General features: G+C 56.4%; 4 protein-coding genes across 5 annotated transcripts; all 4 read left to right on the plus strand.

Annotated features, from left to right (window-relative positions):
- Window positions 1-8,589: 8,589 nt before the first annotated feature.
- Window positions 8,590-11,677, plus strand: S100A16 (S100 calcium binding protein A16). Of its 2 annotated transcripts, XM_077192070.1 has the most exons (3): window positions 8,590-8,641; window positions 9,585-9,746; window positions 10,943-11,677. In XM_077192070.1, the coding sequence occupies exons 2-3, from the start codon at window positions 9,591-9,593 to the stop codon at window positions 11,105-11,107; spliced, it is 321 nt and encodes a 106-aa protein (XP_077048185.1). In that variant the 5' UTR covers window positions 8,590-8,641; window positions 9,585-9,590; the 3' UTR covers window positions 11,108-11,677. The 2 variants fall into 2 exon arrangements, with proteins under 2 accessions (XP_077048185.1, XP_054507349.2); XM_054651374.2 differs by lacking the exon at window positions 8,590-8,641 and having other exon boundaries at window positions 9,437-9,746.
- A 4,059-nt stretch (window positions 11,678-15,736) lies between these two features.
- Window positions 15,737-17,832, plus strand: LOC129132231 (protein S100-A4-like). The gene is made up of 2 exons (XM_054651267.2): window positions 15,737-15,877; window positions 17,671-17,832. The coding sequence occupies exons 1-2, from the start codon at window positions 15,737-15,739 to the stop codon at window positions 17,830-17,832; spliced, it is 303 nt and encodes a 100-aa protein (XP_054507242.1).
- A 2,373-nt stretch (window positions 17,833-20,205) lies between these two features.
- LOC129132230 (protein S100-A4-like) lies at window positions 20,206-21,802 on the plus strand. Its single transcript, XM_054651266.2, has 3 exons — window positions 20,206-20,522; window positions 21,022-21,167; window positions 21,562-21,802. The coding sequence occupies exons 1-3, from the start codon at window positions 20,456-20,458 to the stop codon at window positions 21,724-21,726; spliced, it is 378 nt and encodes a 125-aa protein (XP_054507241.2). The 5' UTR covers window positions 20,206-20,455; the 3' UTR covers window positions 21,727-21,802.
- A 3,749-nt stretch (window positions 21,803-25,551) lies between these two features.
- On the plus strand, window positions 25,552-26,637 carry LOC129132330 (protein S100-A8-like). Its single transcript, XM_054651407.2, has 2 exons — window positions 25,552-25,704; window positions 26,389-26,637. Exons 1-2 carry the CDS (start codon window positions 25,552-25,554, stop codon window positions 26,635-26,637), a joined length of 402 nt encoding a protein of 133 aa, XP_054507382.2.
- The last annotated feature ends 1,100 nt before the right edge of the window (window positions 26,638-27,737 follow it).

The raw sequence follows: 27,737 nt of genomic DNA on the forward strand, positions 1-27,737 counted from the left end.
GACGGGAAGGCGCCCGAGGTTCCGCTCCTGGAAACGCCGCCGAGCTCGGGGGGATGAGCCCGGGCAAAAGCGACCTCGGAGGATCCCCCTGCCCTCCCCATCCCTCGAACCCCGCCAGGATCGCTCCCTTCCCGCCCCCAGCTCTGCCCCGAGCCCGGCGCGGGGGGCACGGGGGGGTCCTGACCCCGGAGCCGCCTCCAGCCCCGGTGCCCGGGACCCTCCGGGTGCGGCTCCCCCGGTCCCGGAGCTCTGCAGCCATCGGGACTCGGCTCCTTCCCCTCGATCCCCCGGGATTTTGGGGCTCCTTCCCCTCGATCCCCCCGGGATTTTGGGTCTCCTTTCCCCTCGATCCCCCTGGATTTTGGGGCTCCTTCCCCTCGATCCCCCCGGGATTTTGGGGCTCCTTCCCCTCGATCCCCCTGGATTTTGGGGCTCCTTCCCCTCGATCCCCCTGGATTTTGGGGCTCCTTCCCCTCGATCCCCCCGGGATTTTGGGGCTCCTTCCCCTCGATCCCCCCGGGATTTTGGGGCTCGTTCCACCTCAGTCCCCCGGGACCCTCCGGGTTCGGCTCCCCCGGTCCTGGGGCTCTGGAGCCATCGGGACTCGGCTCCTTCCCCTCGATCCCCCCGGGATTTTGGGGGGTTCATCCCCCCAGCTCCATGCCCTGGCACCTCCAGGGGCACCTCCAGGGGCACCCCCAGCTCTGCCGCGCCCGTGGGTGGGTGAGGGTGGCCCCGGAGCCTTCCTTGTGGGTCCCCCCCCCCGGTTTTTGGGGGGTTTTGGGGTTGTTTTGGGGTTTTTGCCCTCCCGGTGCTCCCCCACACCTCCAGGGGGTTCGGGCACGGATCAGCTGGGGCCGCTCGCGACCGTTTTTGTATAAATTAATAAAGGAAAAAAAATGGAAAAAACCCCAAAACCAAACAAACAATCAAACAAACAAACAAAAAAAAACCCAAACAAAGCAGGATGGGGGGGACCTCGTTTGTGGGGGACAGGGAGCAGGGAGGGGTCGGGGGTGCGGGATCGGGGGTTGGGGTCGTGGCTTTGGGGTGGGCAGAGGATGGGGGTGCCAGGGATGCTCTGGGGGTGCTGGGGGGGGTTCAGGGGGTGCCAGGGATGCTCTGGGGGTGCCGGGGGGCGTTCAGGGGGTGCCCTGGCAGTGCAGGGGGTGCAGGGCTTCAGGGGATGCTTTGGGGGTGCTCTGGGGGGTTCAGGAGGTTCGGGGGATGCTCTGGGGGTGCTGAGGATGCTGGGGGGGTGCAGGGGACGCTGTATGGGTGCCGAGGATGCTCTGGGGGTGTTGGGGATGCTCTGGGGGGTGTCTGGGATGTCGTGGGGGTTCAGGGGATGCTCTGGGGGTGCAGGGGATGTTCTGGGGGGTTTCAGGGATGTTTTGGGGGTGCCGGGGATGCTGCAGGGGTTCAGGGGACGATGTAGGGGTGCTGAGGATGCTCTGGAGATGCTGAGGATGCTCTGGGGGTGCCAGGGATGTTTTGGGGGTGCCGGGGATGCTGCAGGTGTGTGTGTGTGACCCCTGTGGACATCCCAGGGCTCCCCACAGCCCCAATTCCCGGGTGCCCCCCATTGTGGGGACCCCACGGGCAGAGCCTGGGCCGTGCTTTGGGGGTCCTGGGCTGGAGGGAGATCAGGGGAGACCCCAAAATCCTGAAAAACCCCAAAGTCCTGGGAAACCCCCAAAATCCTGAAAAACCCCAAATCCTGGGAGTGAAACCCCCAAAATCCTGAAAAACCCCAAAATCCTGGGAGTGAAACCCCCAAAATCCTGAAAAACCCCAAAATCCTGGGAATGAACCCCCCAAAATCTTGAAAAACCTCAAAATCACGGGAAACCCCCAAAATCCTGGGCTTGACATGGCCCAAAAAGGCTGTGGGGACCCCAAAAAGGCTGTGGGGACCCTAAAAAGGCTGTGGGGACCCTAAAAAGGCTGTGGGGTCCAAAGAGACCCCAAACACCTCCCACTTCTTCACCTGGAGGTGCTGGGGATACCAAACACCTCCAAATTCTTCTTTGGAGACCCCAGACACCTCCAAACCCTTCACCTGGAGGTGCTGGAGACTCTAAAAAAGCTGTGGGGAGCCTAAAAATGAAGATCTAAAAAGGGACCGAGGGCGTGGAGAGGGAGAAAACCAAACCCAAAGCTTGGACAGGGTGATAAGGGAAGGGGACAGGTCCTGCCAGGTTGGTGGCAAGGGACAGGTCCTGCCAGGCTGGTGGCAGCTCTGGTGGCCCCGTGGTCGGCCCACGAGGAGCTTCTGTCTGGATTTCACAAGGGCAATGATGATTTGGGGTTGCCAGGAAGGCGTGGCTGCAATTGGGGACACGGGAAATGCGTCAGATGGGGGGCAAAGGGGAGCCCCGAATCCGCCCTGGGGCTCTGGGGACTCCTGGATCCCAGCCCTGGTGACAGGAGGACAATTCCTGCCCGGTGAGGCAGCCCTGGATGGGTCTGGGATGTTCTGGAGGTGGCAGGAGCAGCTCAGTGCCCCTTGGTGAGGACACAACGCCAGGATGTCCATGCTGGAGAGCACCAAAGACCCTTCTGGAAAGGTTCCCGTGGTGCTGGAGACACCAAACAGCTCCAAATCCTCCACCTGGGGGTGCTGGGGACACCAAACACCTCCAAATTCTTCTTTGGAGACCCCAGACACCTCCAAATTCTTTATCTGGGGGTGCTGGAGACACCAAACACCTCCCAATCCCTCATCTGGAGGTCCTGGATACCCCAAACGCCTCCAAATTTTTCATCTGGAGGTGCTGGAGAAACCAAACACCTCCAAATTCTTCTTTGGAGACACCAAACACCTCCAAATTCTTTATCTGGAGGTCCTGGAGACCCCAAACACCTCCAAATTCTTCATCTGGAGATGCTGAACACCTCCCAGTTGTTCTTTGGAGACACCAAACACCTCCCAGTCCTTCATCTGGAGGTCCTGGAGACCCCAAACACCTCCAAATTTTTCATTTGGAAGTGCTGGAGACACCAAACACCTCCAAAATCTTTATCTGGAGGTTCTGGAGACACCAAACACCTCCAGATTCTTCATCTGGATGTCCTGGAGACCCCAAACACCTCCCAACCCTCCATCTGGAAGTGCTGGAGACCCCAAACACCTCCAGATTCTTCATCTGGATGTCCTGGAGACACCAAACACCTCCCAAATTCTTCTTTGGAGACACCAAACACCTCCCAACCCTTCATTTGGAGGTGCTAGAGACCCCAGACACCTCCAGATTCTTTATCTGGAGGTCCTGGAGACACCAAACACCTCCCAACCCTTCATCTGGAGGTCCTGCAGACCCCAAACGCCTCCAGATTCTTTATCTGGATGTCCTGGAGACCCCAAACGCCTCCAGATTCTTTATCTGGATGTCCTGCAGACACCAAACACCTCCAGATTCTTTATCTGGATGTCCTGCAGACACCAAACACCTCCCAACCCTTCATTTGGAGGTGCTAGAGACCCCAAACACCTCCAGATTCTTTATCTGGAGGTCCTGGAGACCCCAAACACCTCCAGATTTTCCAGCTGGAGGTGCAGGACCAGGAGCACCCCGATGTCCCACGGGCTGGGGACCCCTCTGGCACAGGCTGGGGTGGCTCCTGCCCGCTCGGGGCGGCCGCGCCCGCCCTGGATGCCTCGTAAAAAGCAGGGCCTGGATGTGGTTGTGACATCTGCCAGGGGAACAGGGCGATGAGAGGGTGATTCAGGGCTGAGCTGTTCGCCCTGGGGCTCGGGGAGGGATTCCCACCCTCCCCGGGATGTTGCATCACCATCATCATCATCATCATCACCACCGCCATCCATCTCCATCATCAGCGCCGCCACCAGAACAGGTTTTCTTCCTCCCCGCCGAGATTAGGAAGAGGCCGGGGCCGAGCTGACGCGTTCTTTCCGGGATGGGGAAGGAATTCCAGAGGTGCCGGGAGCAGGTGGATCCTTCCCGGGATAATTCAGCTCCTGCTTTGCATCCCCAGCTGCGCCCGGCAGCCGGGATCTGATCTCGGCATCGCATCTGGCGCCGGGAGGCACCGGGCCTGCAATTTGCGGGGTTCATTAATTGGTGCATGGGGCTTGACGAGCTCAGGTCCCAGCTGGGCAGAGACTCGTCCATGCCAGAGAGCTCTGAGTGCCCCAAAACCCCAGAAAATGAGATTTGGGCTCAAATATGGGATTTGATTGATCCCTAACCTGGGTCAGCCCTTGGCACCCACCAGAGCAAGAGCATTTGGCTCAAATGAAGGATTTGATTCACCCCAAACCTGGGTTCTGGCTCAAATGAAGGATTTGATTCACCCCAAACCTGGGTTCTGGCTCAAGTGAAGGATTTGATTCACCCCAAACCTGGGTTCTGGCTCAAATGAAGGATTTGATTCACCCCAAACCTGGGTTTTGGCTCAAATGAAGGATTTGATTCACCCCAAACCTGGGTTCTGGCTCAAGTGAAGGATTTGATTCACCCCAAACCTGGGTTCTGGCTCGAATGAAGGATTTTATTTGCTCCAAACTTGTGTCAGCCCCTTGTACCCACCAGATCATCTGATTTTGACTCAAATAAAGGATTTAATTTGCCCTAGCCTCTGTCAGGCCCTTGCACCCACCAGAACAAGTGGTTTCGGCTGAAATTAAGGATTTTGTTCACCCCAAACCTGGGTTTTGGCTCAAATGAAGGATTTTATTTGCTCCAAACCTGTTTCAGCCCCTTGTACCCACCAGAAAATTTGGTTTTGGCTCAAATTAAGGAATTCACCCCAAAGCTGGGTCAGCTGCTTGCACCCAGCAGAAAACTTGGTTTTGGCTCAAATAAAGGATTTTATTTGCTCCAAACCTGTTTCAGCCCCTTGTACCCAGCAGAATGAGTGGTTTTGGCTGAAATTAAGGATTTTATTCACCCCAAACCTGTGCTGGCCCCTTGCCCCCACCAGAAAATGTGACTTTGGCTCAAATAAAGGATTTTATTTGCTCCAAACTTGTGTCAGCCCCTTGCACCCACCAAGACAAGTGGTTTGGGCTGAAATTAAGGATTTTATTCACCCCAAACCTGTGCTGGCCCCTTGCACCCACCAGATCATCTGATTTTGGCTCAAACTGAGGAATTTATTCACCCCAAATGTGTTCCAGCCCCTTGCACCCACCAGAACGAGTGGTTTGGGCACAAATTGAGGATTTTATTCACCCCCAGTGGCCCAGGGTGTGTCAGAGCTGGGATAAGTGGATTTCCATGATCAGGGGGGAATTCTGTGCCCTCTCCCCACTTCTGGGACCCCTCGTGCGCCCCTTTGGGACCCTTTTGGGGCGATCCCAAAACCCAAAACCCCGAGGGAGCCCCGGGAGGAGCCCGGCGCGGGTCCCTGCTCGCTCGGACCCGTCCCGGTGTTGCAACCTCGGGGAAGCATTTCCCAGGTAAGGCCCGGTCTGGAAACGCCCTGGGAACGTCAGGGAAGGGTGGGAGGCTCCTTAAAAACCCGGCTGGGCCGGCGGATGGGTGCGAGGGTGGAGGAAGGAGAGAGCGGCCGGACCGATTCCCAGCGCCCGACAGACGCAACGGACACCGCGGGACCCCCGGCAGGATGCAGGTGGGGATCCCGGGATGGGGAAATGGGGAACCCCCCCACCCTCGGACCCTCGGGATGAGGATTTACCTGGGGAGAGCCCCTGGGGTGTGAGGTTGGAGGTTGAGGAGGTGGAAATTCCTGGAATCCTCCGGGAGTGGGGCCAGGAACGGGGATGGGCTGAGGGGAACCGGGAGGGGCTGAGGGGAACCGGGACAGAACCGGGATGGGCCAGGGGGGAACCAGGATAGAACCGGGATGGGCCGGGGGGAACCGGGATGGGCTCGGGGAGAACCGGGATGGGCTCGGAGGAACTGGGATGGGCTGAGGGGAACCGGGATAGAACCGGGAGGGCTGAGGGGAACCGGGATGGGCTTGGGGGGGACCGGGATGGGCTAGAGGGGAACCGGGAGGGGCTGAGGGGAACAGGACAGAACCGGGAGGGGCTGAGGAACCGGATAGAACCGGGAGGGGCTGAGGGGAACCGGATGGGCTGAGGGGAACCGGATGGCTCGGGGTAACCGGGATAGAACCAGGATGGCTGAAGGGAACCGGATAGAACCGGGAGGGGCTGAGGGGAACCGGGATGGGCTGAGGGGAACGGGAGGGGCTCAGGGGAACTGGGGTAGAACCGGGATCGGCTCGGGAGAACCGGGATAGAACCGGGATGGGCTGAGGGGAACCGGGATGGGCTCGGGGTAACGGGATAGAACCAGGATGGGCTGAAGGGAACCGGGATAGAACCGGGATGGGCTCGGGGGAACCGGGATAGAACCAGGATGGGCTGAAGGGAACCGGGATAGAACCGGGATAGGCACGGGGAACGGGATGGGCTCAGGGAACCGGATAGAACCTGGAGGGGCTGAGGGGGAACGGGGATGGCTGGGAAGGAACCGGGGATGGGCTCGGGAGGAACCGGGATGGGCTCGGGAGGAACGGGAGGGGCTCGGGGAACCGGGATGGGCTTGGGGAACTGGGATAGAACCGGGATGAGCTGAGGGGAACCGGGATAGAACCAAGATGGGCCGGGGAGGAACCGGGATAGACCCGGGATGGGCTCAGGGGAACCGGGAGGGGCTCGGGGTAACCGGGAGGGGCTTGGGCGGCCGGGACCGGGTCAGGAGCACCCGGGGAGGTTCCCTGGGGCTGGAGAGTTCGGGCTGGGGCTGCCAGCGGGGTCTGGGGGCCGGCAAAGGGGATTTGCTATGGGGAAAGGGGGATCTGCCATTGGAAAAGGGGAGATTTACAGTGGAAAATGGGGTTTGTTGGTGGAAAGGGGGATTTGCTGTTGGAAAAGGGAATTTGCTGTTGGAAAAGGGGATTTGCTGGTGGAAAAGGGGAATTGTTGGTGGAAAAGGGGATTTTTTGGTGGAAAAAGGGGATTTGTTGGAGGAAAAGGGGATTTGCTGTTGTAAAAGGAGGATTTACCAGTGGAGAAGAGATTTTCTATTGGAAAGGGGGATTTGTTGGTGGAAAAGGAGGATTTTAGGATGGAAAAGGGGGTCTGTTGGTGAAAAGGCATTTGCTGGTGGAAAAGAGAATTTGTTGGTGGAAAAGAGAATTTGTTGGTGGAAAAGGGATTTGCTGGTGGAAAAGAGGAGTTTACCGGTGGAAAGCAGGATTTGTTGGTGGAAAAGGGGGATCTGCCATTGGAAAAAGGGGATTTGTCAGTGGAAAGGAAGATTTTTTTGGTGGAAAAGGGAATTTGTTGGTGGAGAAGCAGGATTTGCTGATGGAAAAGGAGGAATTTCCCTCTGGAAAAGCAGGATTTGCTGATGGAAAAGGAGGAATTTCCCTCTGGAAAGCAGGATTTGCTGATGGAAAAGGAGGAATTTCCCTCTGGAAAAGCAGGATTTGCTGATGGGAAAGGAGGAATTTCCCTCTGGAAAAGCAGGATTTGCTGATGGAAAAGGAGGAATTCCCCTCTGGAAAAGCAGGATTTGCTGGCGGGGGGATGCCGGGCTGGGAGCAGGGAGCGCTGGGCCGCGCGTGGCTCTGTCCCCCAGTGTCCCCAGTGTCCCCCCAGTGTCCCACAGTGTCCCCCAGTGTCCCCATGTGCCACCCGGTGAGTGCCCGGTGGCCCCGGGGCTGTCCCGTGAGTCACCGGTGGAGCAGCCTCGGGTGCCCCAGGGCCGGGCAGGGCGCTGCCACCAGGGGGACAGGACAGGTGACACCGATGTCACCGATGTCACCAGGTGCCGAGGGGGTTGTGGCCTCGGTGCTCCCAAATCCCTTCGGTTCTGGGCTGGAAATGGAACCCCCAGCCCCAAAGCCACCTGGTGACAGTTCTGAGAGTTGGGGACAGTGATGGAGTGACCTCGGGCTGCGGCACCACAGGGGACAGAGGTGGCTTGGGAGGACACAGGGACACGTGGGGACAAGGAGGAGAGCGTGGCTGGGCCCTGGTGTCACCTCCCTGGGCCTGGTGTCACCTCCCCATTGTGGCTGGGCCCTGGTGTCACCTCCCTGGGCCTGGTGTCACCTCCCCATTGTGGCTGGGCCTGGTGTCACCTCCCTGGCCTGGTGTCACCTCCCCATTGTGGCTGGGCCTGGTGTCACCTCCCTAGGCCTGGTGTCACCTCCTCAGTGTGGCTGGGCCCTGGTGTCACCTCCCTGGGCCCTGGTGTCACCTCCTCAGTGTGGCTGGGCCCTGGTGTCACCTCCCTGGGCCTGGTGTCACCTCCTCAGTGTGGCTGGGCCTGGTGTCACCTCCCTGTGGCAGGACTGGGCAGGATGAAGGTGACAAGAGGGGACAGGAGCCAGGTTGTGACACAGGGCAGGACCTGAGCGAGCAGCAGGGTTGGGGACACCCTCAGATGGTGTCCCCAGCGTGGGGACAGTGCTGGGCCACCCCTCAAGGTCCCTGTGGCGGTGGCTGTTGTCCCCTGGGCTGGGTTAAAGGGACAGCCTGGGACAAAAGGGACAAAAGGGACACCCCCAGCCCGGCTGTCCCCACCCCGGCCAGGCAGGAAAGAGCCGAGCCCGGCCAAGGTGACGCCGTTTCCGTGTCATTGTCACCGGGATGTGACGGGGGGACCGTCCTGACAGGCCCAGGCAGAGCTTCCTGGTGGGGACAGTGGGGACAGGGGGGACAGGAGGGGACAGGAGGGGACAGGAGGGACAGGAGGGACAGGGGGGACAGGGGGGACAGGAGGGATAGGAAGGACAGGGGGGGATAGGAGGGACAGGAGGGGACAGGAGGGGACAGGAGGGGACAGGAGGGACAGGAGGGGACAGGAGGGGACAGGGGGGACAGGGGGGACAGGAGGGACAGGAAGGGGACAGGAGGGGACAGGGGGGGACAGGGGGGACAGGAGGGACAGGAGAGGTGCTCGGCAAGCCGGGACCTGCCCCGCCGGGCCGTTCCCGCAGCCGTGAAGCAACAGCGAGGGCAGGGCCGGTAATTCCGGCCCCGTTCCTCCCTAACGAGCCCCGCGGCACCGGGACAGGCAGCACCGGCACGGCCCGGCCCAGGAGCGGGGGCGGCACGGGCGGCCCCGGGGCCGGGCGGGCGGGCACAGGTGGCACCGAGGATTTGGGGAGGGCACAGGTGGCACCGAGGATTTGGGGAGGGCTCAGGTGGCACCGAGGATTTCGGGCGGGCACCGAGGATTTTGGGGCGGGCACCGAGGATTTTGGGGTGGCCACAGCTGGCACCGACTGGGGCAGGCACAGCTGGCACTGAAAATTTTGAGGCGGGCACAGGTGGCACCGAGGATTTTGGGGCGGGCACCGAGGATTTTGGGGATAGGCACCGAGGATTTTGGGGCGGGCACCGAGGATTTTGGGGATAGGCACCGAGGATTTTGGGGGCAGGCACAGGTGGCACCGAGGATTTTGGGCGGGTACCGAGGATTTTGGGGATAGGCACTGAGGATTTTGGGGGCGGTGAGGAAGATGAGGATCCCCCAGCCCCGCGGGTCATTTGCCTTTTGGCCAGGATGGGTTTTCCCTTCCGGGGGTTTGTGGTGGGGACCCCCGAGGGTCTCACCCGAGTCTCGCCCCCTCAGGGCACCATGGCCGAGTGCACGGAGCTGGAATGGGCCGTGCAGGTGCTGGTGAACAACTTTGACAAGTACTCGAGCCGCTGCTGCTGCTGCAAGAACCCGCGGCGCATCAGCAAGAAGGATTTCCGCAAGATGCTCAGCCGGGAGCTCAACCACATGCTGACGGTGAGCCCGGGCTGCAGGACGGGGTTTTGGGGGGATCTGCCCGCCCTGAACCCGGCCTGAACCTGGCCTGAACCCGCCCTGAACCCGGTCTGAGCCTGCGCTGCCCCGTTATCACCCGAGCCCTATGAGGAGCGCTGATAAGCAGCGCAATCGGCCCATGCCAAAAATTGGCCAATCGACCTAAAATTGCTCATCCTGCTCATAGGACTGGTTGTAGCCACAACCATAATCCTGTTGGGGAAGATGAAAGAGGAAAGCCCTATAAATATGATTGCCTGGCAAAAGATTTTGAGAGTATAGAAACTAAAAGTGAGATTGAAATGAAAGCAAGCTTTGAGATCCCTCAGTTACTGAACAGCTGGAAAACAATGGTGTGGCTGGACTGAAGGTGATCCCCTTTTGATGGAACAACACCCTCTGCTTGCAGACAGGCCCAAGGGGCAGAGCAGACCCTGCTGGCTCTGCAGAAGGGGCCCAAAAAGGAGTTTATAGGGTTTAAAATGTAACACAGTGTGGTAATGTAATGATTCTTGTAGGCTGTATGTAAATGCTGTAGGATTTGTATCTTGTACTGGATTGGTGAGTGAGAATCAGAATATTCAACACAGAAGATTTATTTATTGCCCTAACCCTAACCCTAAACCCTACATTTCACTTAAATCAAAATGGATTTCTACCCTGGAAAATTTCCACTCTGCTTCAATACCAAAAACCCTAAAATCCACATTTTCACGCCATGATAATTCTATTATTGTACCATTCAAACCTCTGTGACTTTCAGCTCCTCATCCCAAGCTGGTGACTTGCTCCAGGGGTCACAAACAAACCCTCAGGGCTGCATTTCAGGGTCTCCCAGCCCCCTGGCGGGGTCCTCAGCAGCTCCGGACACCCAGAGGGGTTTGATGAGTTCCCACACCACATTAGACCGGCCCAAAACTCCACTGCTGTCACCGTAGGGCACGAACGACAAAACACAAGCACACCCCGCTGTTCTCGAGGCGAGGAGAAAAGGGGAGCTCATTTTCTGACTCCGACATTTCCAATTTTCCAAAAGTGACGGTGCCACCTCTCCAATGGCACTGGCCAAACCAGCAGCCATTGGCTTTCCCCCCCTCCACAGAGGGAACGCAAAACATTCACGAGTCATTAGAAAATCTTAAAAAAAGCCCCAGGCTGACGCCGCTGTTCCCCCGCAGGACACCGGGAACCGCCGCGCCGCCGACAAACTCATCTGCGACCTGGATGAGAACAAGGACGGGCGCATCAGCTTCGAGGAGTACTGGACCTTGATAGGGGGCATCGCCAGCCCCATCGCGCAGATCATCCGCCAGCAGGAGCAGAGTGTCAAACACACCAAGTAGACACTGCTGGACCCCCCTGGAACCCCCCAGCTCCTCCCATTCCCTGCTTTCTTTATTTTATTTTATTTTTCCTTTTTTGGTGCCCGCCCCGAGCCTCCGAGATCCCCCCCGGGACCCGCCAGCTTCTCCCATTCCCTGCTTTCTTTATTTTGTTTTTATTTTATTTTTCCTTTTTTGGTGCCCGCCCCGAGCCTCCGAGATCCCCCCCGGGACCCCCCAGCTCCTCCCATTCCCTGCTTTCTTTATTTTGTTTTTATTTTATTTTTCTTTTTTTGGTGCCCGCCCCGAGCCTCCAGGACCCCCCAGCTCTTCCCATTCCCCGCTTTTTTAATTATTTTTTGGGGTTTTGTGCCCGCCCCGAGCCTCCGGGACTCTCCCCTGGAACCCCCAGATCCTCCCATTCTCCGCTTTTTAATTTTATTTTATTTTTTGTGCCCGCTCCGAGCTTCCAGGACCCTCCCACTCCTCCCATTCCCCACTTTTTAATTTTATTTTTTGGGTTTTTTTTGTGCCTGCCCCGAGCCTCTGGAACCCCCCTGCTCCTCCCATCCCCTGATTTGATTTTAATTTTTTTTTCCAGGACCTCCCACCCAAATCCTGTGGGTGGGATTTGGGGGGGGGGGGGGGGGGGGGGGGGGGCTCCTCCTCGTCCTGCCCCTCTTTCCTCCTCTTTTCTCAGCATTCCAAGTAAAGGTCTCAGCCACACCGCTGGAGGAGTTGCACTTTTCTGATCGAGCATCTCCAAACCTGTCCCTTTCGGCCACTGGGGTGGGTCACACACCGTGGGGAGCTGGTGGCAGGGTTAAAGCACGGGGGTGAAGCCAGAGAGGAGCAGGAGAGCCCATCTCAGTGCAGATGCTCTGAGCTGCCTTGAGCGAGCAGCCAGAGCTTCTCCCTACAGGGATTTTGTTTTGTTTCCTTCTCACGGATGCTTTGACAGCATTTGACGGTGTCAAATTTCATGCCTTGAGTCCCGTTTGGTATTTTAGATTGAATTTGTCTGAATATTCGTCCTTTTCTCGGAGGGTGAAGCTCTCCCCATGCTCTGGGGTGGGAATTTTGTCTGTGCTCAGAAATCCCAGCAGGGGCAGCGCTCGCTCTCTGCCCTCCCTCGGGGGTTCCCTAAACTCGGGGGGTCTCTTTTGTTTTTTTCTGTTTAATCCCAAAAAACAACCTTGGGCAAAGGGGGGGGGGGGTTGTTTTTCCCTGGTTCCCGGCCACCCCCGTGGTTATTTATTGTTTATTGCAGCAATAAAATTTGGAGGAGCAGCGGGTGATGCTCAGATTTTATCGGGGGGGGCGGTGGGAGGGGTCCCCACCCTGTCCTCACCTGTGGTGGGGTTCACAGGGGTCCCAGATGAGGGAAGAGGTGAGAATCTAGAATCCAGAATTCAGAAGGCTTGATTTATCATTTTATTATATATATTATATTTATTACATATATATATTATATATAATTATTATTTTATTAAATAATAGATAGTATTATTTATATAATATAAAAATATATATTAATATAGAAATACATTAATACATATATAAAGATAATAACATTATAATAAAATATAGTAATATTTTATTATACGAATAAGATATTATTATATTTATATAATAAATATAATAAAATACATAATAATATATAATAAATAATAAATATATAAAAATAAAGACATAATATATAATATATAAATATATTTTTATATAACTATATTTACATATAGTTATATATAAATATATAATAATGAATATATAAATATAATGATATTGTAATAAAATCTAATAATTAATATAATATAATATAATATAATATAATATAATATATATAAAATATATAAATATGTAAATATATAAATGTACATGTTTATATATTTTTTATATATTTTAATATATTTATATATATTTATATATTTATATATTAGTTTATATAAGTATAATATATAAATATATATAATATATTACAACTATACTAGCAAGGAATAGAAAAGGAACGAATAACAAAATCCAGTGTCTGACCAGAGAGAGACACATTTGGAGTGTGATTGGGCATTAATTAAAAACAACCCCACGAGACCAATCACAGACGCGCCCGTTGCATCCCACAGCAGCAAATATTCCTCGTTTGCATTTTGTTCCTGAGGCCTCTCAGATTCTCAGGAGAAAACAAAAAATCCAGAGGAAAGGATTTTTCAGGAAATATCGCGGCTACAACCGCCCTCGGCTCGCCTGGGCTGGCGACAGCGCCAGCAGCCACCGCCGGGTGTCAGCAGCCACCGCCGCCACATCCGGGCGGGTCCCTCCGTGTCCCCTCCGTGTCCCCTCCGTGGGACACCCAGGGCTGACCCCGGGCATGAACGGGATCTCTGAGCTCACTCGTTAATGGGATCACAGAGCTCATTAATGGGATCACAGAGCTCATTAACGGGATCTCACAGCTCACTCATTAATGGGATCACAGAGCTCATTAATGGGATCTCACAGCTCACTCATTAACGGGATCACAGAGCTCATTAATGGGATCTCACAGCTCACTCATTAACGGGATCACAGAGCTCATTAATGGGATTACACAGCTCGTTAATGGGATCACAGAGCTCATTAATGGGATCACACAGCTCATTAACGGGATCTCAGAGCTCACTCGTTAATGGGATCACAGAGCTCATTAATGGGATCTCACAGCTCACTCGTTAACGGGATCTCAGAGCTCATTAACGGGATCTCACAGCTCATTAATTGGATCTCACAGCTCGTTAATGGGATCTCACAGCTCACTCATTAACGGGATCTCACAGCTCATTAATAGGATCTCACAGCTCACTCATTAACGGGATCTCACAGCTCATTAATGGGATCACACAGCTCATTCATGTGATCACACAGCTCACTCATTAATGGGGTCTCACATTTCATTAATTAATGGGATCTCACAGCTCATTGATGGGATCACACAGCTCATTCATGTGATCACACAGCTCACTCATTAATGGGGTCTCACATTTCATTAATTAATGGGATCTCACAGCTCATTAATGGGGTCTCACAGCTCATTAATGGAATCCCGCAGCCCCCCCGAGCCTCCCCGTTCTCCCGTGCGAGCCCGGCCCGGGCTGTCCCCGTGGGAACGGGCGGGGCCGGGCTGAGTCAGGGCCGAGGAATCCCCGCGGGTTGGGCCGTGACTCACCCGGGGGTGCGGGGAGAGCCGAGCCGGGCCGGGCCGGGCCGTGACTCACCCGGGGGTGCGGGGAGAGCCGGGCCGAGCCGGGCCGGGCCGTGACTCACCCGGGGGTGCGGGGCGAACCGGGCCGGGCCGGGCGCGGCTCCCCCGGGACCCTGAAGATCCGGGCTCGGCCACCCCCAAGTCCCATTTTTGGGGAGAAATTCCGGGAATTTGTGTCCCTTTCCCAGCCCTGGAGGAGAAGGGGGGACAGGGAAGGTCTCGTTTGTCCCCCAAAGGGGACTCCCTGTGTGGGATCGCAGAGATTTTGGGGTGTTCTGTTCCCCAAATGTACCAGGGAAAAGGGGCAGCTCGTTAATGGGATCACAGAGCTCGTTAATGGGATCTCACTGCTCACTCATTTATCGGATCACACAGCTTATTTATAGGGTCACAGAACTCATTAATGGGATCTCACAGCTCGTTAATGGGATCACAGAGCTTGTTAGTGGATCACGGAACTCACTCATTAACAGAATCTCACAGCTCACTAATGGGATCACAGAGCTCGTCAATGGATCTCACAGCTCACTCATTAATGGGATCACAGAACTCATTAATGGGATCTCACAGCTCACTCATTAATGGGATCTCATGGCTCGTTAATTGGATCACACAACTCGTTAATGGGATCACAGAGCTCATTAATGGAATCTCACAGCTCGTTAATGGGATCACAGAGCTCATTAATGGGATCTCACAGCTTGTTAATGGGATCACAGAGCTCATCAATGGATCTCACAGCTCACTCATTAATGGGATCACAGAACTCATTAATGGGATCTCACAGCTCACTCATTAATGGAATCTCCCATCTCATTAATGGGATCTCACAGCTCATTCATTAATGGAATCTCACAGTTCACTCATTAATGAGATCACAGTTCGTTAATGGGATCATACCGCTCATTAACAGGATCACAGAGCTTATTTACAGGATCACACAGCCCGTTAATAGGATCTCACAGCTTACTCATTAATGGGATTACAGAGCTTATTAATAGGATCTCACAGCTCACTCATTAATGCTATCTCACAGCTCGTTAGTGGGATCTCACAGCTCACTCATTAACGGGATCACAGAGCTCATTATCAGGATCACATAGCTCATTAATAGGATCACACATCTCGTTACACAAAAATGAGGCGCGGGCGAAACCCGGGTGCGAGGAGCAGCCGGGCATGTGGGGGCTGCCCCGGGGGCAGTGCCACCCCGTGCCACCCCGTGCCACCCCGTGCCACCCTCCTGGGCTATAAATCCCCGCCGTGCCCCGCTGCCCCATCCCAACCCTCGAGAACTGACCCACGCTCAGCCGGTGAGTCCCTGCTCCCTTCCCTCCTCCAGCACCCCAAAATCCGCCCGGGCCCCCCCAGGAGCTGATGGCACCCCCTGCTCCGTGTCCCCAGGTGTCCCCATGGCGTGTCCCCTGGAGCAGGCGATGGCCCTGATGGTCACCACCTTCCACAAGTACTCGGCCAAGGAGGGCGACAAGTACAAGCTCAGCAAGGCCGAGCTCAAGGAGCTGCTCAACAAGGAGCTGCCGGTCTTTGGGAGCGTGAGTGGCCTTGGGGACATCCTGGGTGTCCCTTGGGGGTGGAGGGACAGGAGGGACCAGCCCTGGGTCTTTCTTTGGGTCTTTGTCCTGGGTCTTTGTTCCAAGTCCTTCTCTGGGTCTTTCCTCCCGGGTCTTTGTCCCGAGTCTTTGTCCCAGGTCTTTCTCTGGGTCTTTGTCCTGGGTCTTTGTCTTGGGTCTTTGTCCCGAATCTTTCTCTGGATCTTTGTCCTGGATCTTTGTCCTGGGTCTTTGTCTTGGGTCTTTGTCCTGAATCTTTCTCTGGGTCTTTGTCCTGGATCTTTGTCCCAGGTCTTTCTCTGGGTCTTTCCTCCCAAGTCTTTGTCCCAGGTCTTTGTCCCAAATCTTTGTCCCAGGTCTTTCTCTGGGTCTTTGTCCTGGGTCTTTCTCCAGGTCTTTTCTCTCAGGTTTTCCTCCCCAGTCTTTTCTCCTGGGTCTTTCTTGAGTTCTTCCCTCCTGGGTCCTTTTTCTCCCAGGTCTTTTATCTCCCTCTTTCCTCCTGGCTCTTTCTCTGGGTCTTTTCTCCTGTGTCTTTTCTCCTGGGTCCTTTTTCTCCTGGGTCTTTCTCTGGGTCTTTGTCCCGGGTCTTTGTCCTGGGTCTTTTCTCCTGTGTCTTTCCTCCTGGGTGCTTTTCCTCCCAGGTCTTTCTCTGGGTCTTTCTCCCGGGTTTTTCTCTGGGTCTTTTCTCCCAGGTTTTTTCTCTCCCGGGTCTTTTCTCCCGGGTCTTTCTCTGGGTCTTTTTCCCGGGTCTTTTGTCCCAGGTCTTTTTTCTCCTGGGTCTTTTCTGTGGGATCTTTTCTCCTGCATCTTTCTCCTGGGTCTTTTTCCTCCCAGGGTCTTTTGTCCTGGGTCTTTCTCTGGGTCTTTCCCCTGGGTCTTTTCTCTCCCAGGTTTTTCCTCTCCTGGGTCTTTTCTCCCAGGTCTTTTGTCCCGGTTCTTTCTCTGGGTCTTTGTCCCAGGTCTTTCTCTCAGGTCTTTTCTCCTGTGTCTTTCTCTGGGTCTTTTCTCCTGGGTCTTTGTCCCGGGTCTTTACTCCCGGATCTTTTCTCCCACGTCTTTTTCTCCGGGCTCTCTGAAATTCTGATGGATCCATCCCTCGTGCTCCAGGGAAATCCCTGGAGAAGAGCAGGAACGAGGCCTGGAGGGGCTCAGCCCCAAAGGAAATTCGGCTTTTTTCAAACCCACAGAAATACTTTGTTTAGCAAAGGAAATCACGCTCCAATTTCCCTTTTTTTTTTTCACCATTTCTTTTTTTTTTAAACCCTCACTTCCCTTTCTCAGCTTGTGGTTTCAACCGGGAGGTGAAAATTTTTTTTTTTTTTTTTTGGCCAAATTTTTCCACACCCGGGAGGCCCTTCAATTTAATTTAATTTAATTTAATTTAATTTTATGTTATTTTATTTTTTTTTATTTGCCAAATTTTTCCACACCTGGGAGGCCCTTTGATTTTTTTTTTAAATTTTTTTTCCCATTTTTTTCCACATCTGAGAGGCCCTTTGATTTTTTTTTAAATTATTTTTTTGCCAAATTTTTCCACACCCAGGAGGCCCTTAAATTAAATTAAATTAAATTAAATTTAAGTTTAGTTTAGTTTAGTTTAATTATTTTATTTTTGGCCAAATCTTTCCACACCCGGGAGGCATTTTTGGAAATTCGGGCACTGCCCATCTCACCCGCCAAGCCCAAAATCCCTCCCTGAGGCAGAGGAGGGGAGAAGGCGGGGAAGGGGCGGCCCCTCCCCTCCAACCCTCACCCCAAACCCTCTCTCTGGACAGAAACAAATGGACGAGGCCGAGTTCAAGCGGCTGATGAACGACCTGGACCACAACAAGGACAGCGAGGTGGATTTCAAGGAGTACGTTTGCTTCCTGGCCTGCATCACCATGGGCTTCAACGAGTTCTTCAAGGACGACCCCAGCAAGCACCGCAGGAAGTGACCCCGGGGTGACCCCAAAGTGAACCCAGAATGACCCCGGAGTAACCCCCAGAATGACCCTGGAGTGACCCCCAGAATGACCCTGGAGTGACCTCTGGAGTGACCCCGGAGTGACCCCAGAGTGACCCCTCCCCATGGCCACCCCAGCCCTGAGGGGCTTTCAATAAAAGATTTTCCCTGATCCTGGCTGAGTTTTGGGGTTCTGTTCATTTTCCCCCCAACCCCAGCTCACTTCTGGGGTTTTGTTCACATTTTCTCCCAGTTTTGGGGTTCTGTTCATTTCCCCCCAATCCTGGCTCAGTTCTGGGATTTTGTTCAGGTTTTCTCTCAGTTCTGGGGTTCTGTTCAGGCTCTCCCCAATCCCAGCTCAGTTCTGGGGTTCTGTTCATTTTTTCTCCCAATCCCGGCTTAGTTTTGGGGTTCTGCTCGTTTTCCCCCCAATCCTGGTTCAATTCTGGGGTTTTGTTCAGGTTTTCTCCCAGTTCCGGGATTCTCTTCAGGCTCTTCCCAATCCCGGCTCAGTTTTGGGGTTCTGCTCATTTTCCCCCCAATTCTGGCTCAATTCTGGGGGTTCTGTTCAGGCTGTCCCCAATCCCAGATGAGTTTTGGGGTCCTGTTCATTTCCCCCCCAATCCTGGCTGAGTTCTGGGGTTCTTTCCAGATTTTCTCCCAGTTCTGGCTCAGTTCTGGAGTTCTGTTCATTTTTTCCCCAATCCTGGTTCAATTTTGGGGTTCTCTTCAGGTTCTCCCCCAGTCCTGCTCAGTTCTGGGGTTTTGTTCACATTTTCTCCCAGTTTTGGGGTTCTGTTCATTTTTTCCCCAATGCTGGTTCAATTTTGGGGGTTCTGTTCAGGTTCTCCCCCAGGCCTGGCTCAGTTTTGGGGTTCTGTTCATTCTCCCCCCAATCTCAGCTCAATTTTGGGGTTTTGTTCAGATTTTCTCCCAGTTTTGGGGTTCTGTTCATTTTTTCCCCAATTCTGGCCCAGTTCTGGGGGTTCTGCTCAGGTTCTCCCCAACCCTGGTTCAATTTTGGGGTTCTCCTCAGGTTCTCCCCAATCCTGGTTCAATTTTGGGGGTTCTCTTCAGGTTCTCCCCCAGTCCTGGCTCAGTTTTGGGGTTCTGTTCATTTTTTCCCCCAATCTCAGCTCAATTCTGGGGTTTTGTTCAGTTTTTCTCCCAGTTTTGGGGTTCTGTTCATTCTCCCCCCAATCTCAGCTCAGTTCTGGGGTTTTGTTCAGATTTTCTCCCAGTTTTGGGGTTCTGTTCCGTTTTTTCCCCCCAATCCTGGCTCAGTGCTCACCCCCGCCGTGCCCAGCCTGACTCACGCCTTCCTCCAGCTCTGTGGGATTTTCCACAGCGTGGCTCAGCCCTGCCAGGGTTTATTTTGGGAGAAATTTGAGCAAAAACAACTCTTGGGTGTCGCTGGAACGTTCTGGGGAGGGTTCAGGAGTGGTGCCCTGGGAGCCACCAAGGGTCGGGGGCAAACCAAGCCCCCAAATCCTCCCCAAAGCCCCCAGGTCCTCCCAAACTCCCCAGGTCCTTCCTAAGATCCTTCAGCTCCTCCCAAATCCCCCCAGTTGTCCCCAAACCCCCCAAATCCTCCCCAAACCCCCCAAATCCTCCCCAAATCCCCCAGGTTGTCCCCAAATCCCCCAGGTTGTCCCCAAATCCCCCAGGTTCCCCCCTAAAGCCTCCAGGTCCTCCCAAAGCCCCCAAATCTTCCCCAAAGCCCCAAATCCTCCCCAAATCCCCCAGGTTGTCCCCAAATCCCCCAGATCTTCCCCAAATCCCCCCAAATCCTCCCAAAGTCCCCAAATTTTCCCCAAATCCCCCCCCAAAGCCTCCAAATCCATCTGGGGAGGGCTGGGGGGCACTCGGGGGCTTTTTCAGGGTTTTAGGGGGACATTTGGGGGCTTTGCCATGGTTTGGGGGCACTCGGGGGCTTTGTCAGGGTTTTAGGGGGACATTTGGGGGCTTTGCCAGGGTTTGGGGGGCACTCGGGGGCTTTGCCATGGTTTGGGGGCACTCGGGGGCTTTGCCAGGGTTTTAGGGGGGCACTCGGGGGCTTTGCCAGGGTTTTAGGGGGACATTTGGGGGCTTTGCCAGGGTTTGGGGGGCACTCGGGGGCTTTGCCATGGTTTGAGGGGCACTCGGGGGCTTTGCCAGGGTTTGGGGGGCACTCGGGGGCTTTGCCACGGTTCGAGGTTGGGCACTGCCCGTTCCCGGTGCCCGCCCCAGCTCCCGCACACGTGCCCGGGCCACGGGAGCGGCTCCGTTACACAACGGGAGCGCAAATCGCTGCCAAGAGACTGGAAAAGGGAAAAAAGCCCTCGGCACAAACCCCGGCTCGGCACCACCCCCGAGGCCGGACCCGGGACGGCACCGGGTGGCACCGGGTGGGACCCGAACCCCGCTGGGCTCTCCCGGCCCGGTGGTCCCTGGGCAGCCCCAGCGGCGCATTTTGCTCCTCCTAATCCAAACCAGCGCCCTTGGCAAGGGCGGGGGCAGCTCCCAGGGTTTCCTCTCTCCTCCTTTTCTCCTTTTCCAGCCGGGTCCGGGCGGGCTCGGGAGCGTCGCTGCCTCCCCGGCCGGGTGTGGCTCAGGCGGGGCGAGGAACGCTATAAATGCCAGGGCCTGAGCCTGGCCCCCCTTCCGCCCTGCCCGATCTCTCCCGTCCCTCCCGAGCTCTCGGTGAGTCGCTTTTCCCCCTCCAGATGTTCTCCAGATGTTGCCAGGCGCGGCTGGGGGGGTCCCGCTGCAGGTGCCGAGCTGGAAATGTGGATTTCACCTGGCCAGGGCTGGAAAAACTCCCGAGCCCCTTCCCTTCCCTTCCCTTCCCTTCCCTTCCCTTCCCTTCCCTTCCCTTCCCTTCCCTTCCCTTCCCTTCCCTTCCCTTCCCTTCCCTTCCCTTCCCTTCCCTTCCCTTCCCTTCCCTTCCCTTCCCTTCCCTTCCCTTCCCTTCCCTTCCCTTCCCTTCCCTTCCCTTCCCTTCCCTTCCCTTCCCTTCCCTTCCCTTCCCTTTTTCCCTTATTTTTCCCATTTTTTCCCCTATTTTGGGGTTGCCCAGCCCGGCTGGAGCCGGGGAGGGACCGGAGCATCCCGAGACAGACCCGGGCCTGGCACGGGGGATCGGTCCCTGGTTCTGGCTCTGAGGGTGCCCAACTCCTGTGTCCCCTCGCTGTGTCCCCAGCTGTCCCCATGGCGTGTCCCCTGGAGCAGGCGCTGGCCGTGGTGGTCGCCACCTTCCACAAGTACTCGGGCAACGAGGGCGACAAGTACAAGCTCAACAAAGCCGAGCTCAAGGAGCTGCTCACCAAGGAGCTGCCGAGCTTCAGCGTGAGTGCCGGGGGGGACTCGGGGCTTTGGGGACGTCCAAAGCCCGGTTTTAACCCCTCCAAAGCCCGGTTTTAACCCCTCCAAAGCCCCGGTTTTAACCCCTCCAAAACCCGGTTTTAACCCCTCCAAAGCCCGGTTTTAACCGTTCCAAAACCCGGTTTTAAACCCTCCAAAACCCGGTTTTAACCCTTCCAAAGCCCGGTTTTAACCGTTCCAAAGCCCCGGTTTTAAACCCTCCAAAGCCCGGTTTTAACCCTTCCAAAGCCCGGTTTTAACCGTTCCAAAGCCCCGGTTTTAAACCCTCCAAAGCCCCGGGTTTAACCCTTCCAAAGCCCCGGTTTTAACCCCTCCAAAGCCCGGTTTTAACCCTTCCTTTCCCTCCTCCCTCGGGCAGAATCAAACCAGCGAGGCGAGTTTACAGAAGCTGATGAGCAACCTGGACTGCAACAGCGACAACGAGGTGGATTTCCAGGAGTACGTGACCTTCCTGGCCTGCATGGCCATGATGTGCAACGACTTCTTCCAGGACCTGCCGGACAAGATGCCCCGCAGGAAGTGAGGGCAGGGCCCGGCACGGCCCCGGGACCCTCCCGTGTGATCCCCACATCATTTCAATAAATTTCCATTTAAACAAAGCGGTTTTGCCCCCCCCCGGGGGTCTCTCTGGCCGGGCTGGGGGAAGTTGGGGGTGATGCCAGGTTGGTTTTGGTTCTGGTTCTGGTTCTGGTTCTGGTTCTGGTTCTGGTTCTGGCTCTGGTTCTGAATCTGGTTCCGGCTCTTGTTCTACCTCTGGTTCTGGTTCTGAATCTGGTTCTGGTTCTGGTTCTGGCTCTGGCTCTGGCTCTGATTCTGGTTCTGGTTCTGGTTCTTATTCTGGCTCTGGCTCATCCCGGAGTGGATCCGGCATCCCCGAGGCTCCGGAAACTCCCCCGGGGCCGCTCCCAGGCTGGTTCTGGTTCTGGTTCTGGTTCTGGTTCTGGTTCTGGTTCTGGTTCTTGCTCTGGTTCTGGTTCTGGTTCTGGCTCTGGTTCTGGTTCTGGTTCTTATTCTGGCTCTGGCTCATCCCGGAGTGGATCCGGCATCCCCGAGGCTCCGGAAACTCCCCCGGGGCCGCTCCCAGGCTGGTTCTGACTCTGACTCTGATTCTGGTTCTGGTTCTGGTTCTGGCTCTGGTTCTGGTTCTGGTTCTGGTTCTTGCTCTGGTTCTGGTTCTGGTTCTGCCCAGGGTGGGGGAAGCTGGGGGCAATGCCAGGCTGGTTCTGGTTCTGGCCCTGGCTCTGGTTCTGGTTCTGGTTCTGGTTCCGCCCGGGGTGGATCCGGCACCCCCGAGGCCTCGGGAACCCCCCGGGGCCGCTCCCCGGCAGCCGCGTCGGGGCTGACTCAGCCCGGCCCGGCCGCTCCTCCCCGGAGCCGCTCCCACCCCGCAGGGCTGCGGGAACAGCTCCGAGCTGGGGTTGTGCCGGTCCGGGAACAGCTCCGAGCTGGGGTTGTGCCGGTTCGGGAACAGCTCCGAGCTGGGATTGGGCCGGTCCGGGGACAGCTCCGAGCTGGGATTGTGCCGGTTCAGGAACAGCTCCGAGCTGGGATTGTGCCGGTTCGGGAACAGCTCCGAGCTGGGATTGTGCCGGTTCGGGCTCAGCTCCGAGCTGGGATGGTGCCGGTTCAGGAACAGCTCCGATCTGGGATTGTGCCGGTTCGGGAACAGCTCCGAGCTGGGGTTGGGCCGGTCCGGGAACAGCTCCGAGCTGGGATTTGGCCGGTTCGGGGTCCGATCCGAGCTGGGATTGTGCCGGTTCGGGAACAGCTCCGAGCCGGGATTGGGCCGGTTCGGGAACAGCTCCGAGCTGGGATTGGGCCGGTTCGGGCTCTGTCCCTCACCCACCGCCCCGCGGATGTCGCGATTGTCCCCTCCCCATCCCCGGTGCCCCGGGGGTTCTGCCGCGTTCCTGCCCGGGGTGCGGCCGTGCGGAGCCGCCACTTCCCGGTGCTCCGGGCCAGCCCATCCCGGTTCCTCCCCCGCTGCCCTTTCCCCTCTCTTGGTCACGCTCCGGGCTCCAGATTTGCCACACGCCCCTTCCAGATGTGGCCGTGCCCCTTCCAGATGTGGCCGTGCCCCCTCCACCGCCTTCAGCGATGCCACAAAGGGACGGGAGGAGAGGGAACGGCCTCGGGCTGTGCCAGGGGGGCTCGTGGGGTGGAATTTCCCCCTGGAAAGGGCGGCCAGGCCTTGGAAAGGCTGCCCAGGGACGGTTGGAGTGGCCACCCCTGAGGAACACCTGGATGTTGGTCTGGGTGGGCAGGTGGGGGTCGGGAACAGCTTGGACGTGGTGATCTTGGAGGTTTTCCGACCTCTGGGAGTCTAAGATTTAGGGGGGAAAAAAATTCTCCATCCCTCCAGAGTCAGTGAACCCCCAGAGAATGGGGCTGAACCTCCCCCTGCACCCCTGGGCAGGTAAGAGGGAACCCCAAAATCCCAAACCTCACCTGTGGCCATCTGAAGGTGGAATGATGATGCCCACAGGGATCCAACCTGGATCCATCCCCCTGTCAGGGATCCACCCTGAATTCATCTCCACTGTCAGGGACCAACCCTAAATCCGTCCCACTCATGGGAATCCACCCTGAATTCATCCCTCCTCACAGGGATCCACCCTAAATCCATCCCAGTCACAGGGATCCACCCTGAATTCATCTCCCTCACAGGGATCCACCTTAAATCCATCCCCCCCCCAAGGGATCCACCCTGAATTTATCCCCCCTGTCAGGGATCAACCCTAAATCCATCCCACTCATGGGAATCCACCCTGAATTCATCCCTCCTCACAGGGATCCACCCAAAATCCATCCCACTCACAGAGATCACCCTAAATCCATCCCCATGTCTGGGATCTACCCTGAATCACTCACCTGTCCTTGTCTCCCTCCTGTCCCCATGGCACACAGATGACCATGTCCCCCATGCCAGGTGGCCCAGCCACGCCCTCTGCCATCCCCATGGCACTCACCTGTCCTTGTCCCTTTTCTGTCCCCATGGCACTCACCTGTCCTTGTCCCTCTCCATGTGCCCCAGCCATGCCCTCTCCTGTCCCCATGGCACACAGGTGGCCTTGTCCCACTCCTGTCCCCATGGCACTCACCTGTCCCTGTCCCCATGGCCCAGCCACTCCCTCTGCCATCCCCAGGCCTGTCTGAACCCGTGTCCCTGCCGTGTCACCTGTGTCCCTCCCGTGTCACCCGTGTCCCTGCCGTGTCACCCGTGTCCCTCTGCCCAGCCCACGCGCGTCCCCTTCCCGTTGAGGACGCGCCCGTCCCCTTCCCAATCCCCGTCCCTTTGTCTCCCTCTTTTGCAATTTTGGGTTTTTCTGGCATCAGTTCCTGGGATGAGGAGCCTGGCGGGAGAGGTTTCACCACCGCTGTCATTGTCACTTCCCAAAATCTTCGTGACCACATGGGGTGGAGGCTCCTCACCACCCCCCTCCAGACACTTGGGGTTCTGCAGCTCATTCTGGGAATACTGGGAATACTGGGAATACTGGGAATACTGGGAATTCTGGGAATACTGGGATGGGCTCCACTGGGAGCAATGGGGAGGTCCCAAACCTGGGGGACAGCTGGGCGTGGATCACCCAGATGATGCCCTGGGTTATCCTTGGGCAATTCCAGCTGCTGGGAAGTGCCACCTCCCAGGACCTGCAGCAGGAATGTCCCCTGGACCCAGGGAAATGTCCCTGGCAGAGTTCCACAGGGCAGGATTGTCCCCTGGATCCAGGGAAATGTCCTCCTGGAGGGGTGGCCACCCCTGGCACCTGTCTGTGAGCTGGCGGAGAATTTTCAAAGCCTGACAAAATGAAATCCAAGTTTTTCAAACGCCTCTCAGTTGCCCCATCTGTGAGTCAGAAAAGGGCTTAATCCAACTCCTGTCCAGCAGCCAAATTCACCAAAAACATCAGTGACAAACCGCCTGGGTAAAACCAGCATCATCCCACTGGAGACCCCCACCCAGAGAAGTTCCTCCTCCATCATCTCCACCAAACACTTGTGGAACGTTCCAGAAAATGCCGCCGCTGACCCCTGATGCAATTTTTGGTGTTTCTTTGTTTTTGCCTGACGAGTTTGGGGCTTCCCCTCCCTGGATAACAGTTCCTGGATGGGGTGAGGAGCCCGAAATCCTCACCTGGGTGTGCTGCGTGCCTTGCACAACTCCTGGAGCTCCTGGCAGCTCCAGGAGGGTATAAAAGCTGCCATCCCCAGCTCGGCACCACCAATCCTCCTGCTCCTCCCTCTGCAGAGCCCAGACCTCCTCCGAGGTGAGCAGATCCTTCCTGGTGAGTCCCCGGGCTCGGGTTCCCTTCCATGTTTTGCCGTTTGTTCCTTTCCCGGCAGGATGAAAACCGACCTGGAGCTGGCGCTGGAATGCGCCGTCAACGTCTACCACCGGTTCGCGGCGCAGCGCCCCGTGGACGACTACCTGAGCCTGGGGGAGTTCTCCAGGCTGCTCAAGGAGACGGCCGAGCCCTTCCTGAAGAACACGGTGCCGGTGAGAGCCCGGGCTGGGATCAGTGGGGTGGGATCGATGGGATCGGGGTCAATGGGATGGGATGGGATCAGTGGGATAGGGTGGGATGGGATCAATGGGATGGGATGGGATGGGTTCAATGGGATGGAATAGGATGGGATGGGATGGGATGGGATGGAATAGGATGGGATGGGATTGATGGGATGGGATGGGATCAGTGGGATGGGATCAATGGGATGGGATCAATGGGATGGGATGGGATGGGTTCAATGGGATGGAATAGGATGGGATGAGATGGGATGGGATCAATGGGATGGGATGGGTGGGAGTGGGCCTGGGAGATCCTCTAATTCCGGGGATGCTGGGCAGGGACACCCCCCACTAGATTGGGGCACTCAGAGCTCATCCTTGGGCACTTCCTTGGGGATGGGGAGGGTTCACAGAATTCCCAGAATCACTGGGTTGGTTGGAGGAGACCTTCAAGATCATCGAGTCCAACCCCAACCCCTCAACTCAACCCTGGCACCCAGTGCCACATCCAGGCTTGTTTAAACCCATCCAGGGACGGTGACTCCACCACCTCCCTGGGCAGAACATTCCAGAACTTTGTCTTGGGACCTTCCCAAAGCGAGGGAGGGATTTTTGGGGTTCAGGCCTTGCTGGCTAAGGGTGAGTGACCCCGAGCTGACTGTGCTCCCCCCACAGCCCAAAACGACCATGGACAGCTACATCAAGCAGCTCTTCACCAAAGCTGACGCCAACCACGACGGCCGCCTCAAGTTCACCGAGTTCCTGACCACTCTGAGCCTCGTGGCCATTGATGCCCACAACAGGTTCCACCAGGGCCCTGGTGGTGACCATGGCCACGACCACGGGCACGGCCACGACCACGGGCACGACCACGGGCATGACCACGGGCATGACCATGGGCATGGGCACAGCCACCGTCACTGAAATGGAGCCATCTCCCGCAGTGGCCAAGCCACGGGACTCTGTGTCCCCCCTTGTCCGGAACCAAATCTTTGTCACCTGCTTCTACTTTGTGGCATTGAAATAAAATCCCTTCCTCTGAGCACCAAACCCATCCGTGTGCCGTGTCCTGGGGTCTGTGGGGAGGGGGTGAGGCCCAGCCTGTGATTAAACCCAGACTGAAGGGAAAAATAATGGGGAGGGGAGAGTGGCATGGGGGGGACCTTGTTCAGGGCAAAGGGGGACTCAGGAAAAGGTTTTGGGGGTCCTCAGTGGGCAGCACAGGGCTCCTGGAGGGTGTCAGATCTGAGGGTGAAGGTCCAGGAAGTGCCAAAAGTGAAACACGGTTGGGGGGGTCCTTCCTCAAGTCTCTGCTAAGACCCAGCCCTGGAACTGCGGGTGCCATATCCTGGGGGTGACACATCCTGAGGGTGACGCATCCCAGAGACACCAAATCCCGAGAGTGCCAGATCCCAAGGGTCTCACATCCCGGTGATGCCAGATCCCAAGGGTGCCACATCCCAGGGGTGCCAGATCCCAAGGGTGCCACATCCCGGTGATGCCAGATCCCAAGGGTGCCAGATCCCAGTGATGCCAGATCCCAAGGGTGCCAGATCCCAAGGGTGCCACATCCCAGGGGTGCTGCATTCCAGAGGCACCACTTCCCAGACGTGTGTGAGATGTTTTTGTGACCCCAGAACAGCCCAGCAGCCCCAGCAGAGCAAAGCACGAGGCCGAGGGGCTCTGGGGGCTCCATCCCGGGAGCTGCCACTCTGCAGAACGAGTCAAAGCTTTCACGCTTTGGGACACATCCCTGAGCAGGGAACCCCTGGGCTGAGGAGGCTCCAATGTCCCCCAAACCAGGGCCTGTCCCGGGTGAAACCAGTGGGGTTTGGGTGGCACCTCGGTGACACACGACAGCTCTGGATTTGGGGTGCCACCCTTGTCCCTCGAGGCAAATGTCACTCACTGCCACCCCCGCGTCACTCGGGCATCGCTGTCCTTGCAGGGCTGGGCATGGCCAGCTGCTCCCCCACGGGTTTGAGGGAAAAAGTGGGAAAATTGGGAAAGGGGCTGAGTGTGGG

Source organism: Agelaius phoeniceus, chromosome 31 (genome assembly GCF_051311805.1).
Source record: "Agelaius phoeniceus isolate bAgePho1 chromosome 31, bAgePho1.hap1, whole genome shotgun sequence".
In the NCBI taxonomy this organism is placed as follows: domain Eukaryota; kingdom Metazoa; phylum Chordata; class Aves; order Passeriformes; family Icteridae; genus Agelaius; species Agelaius phoeniceus.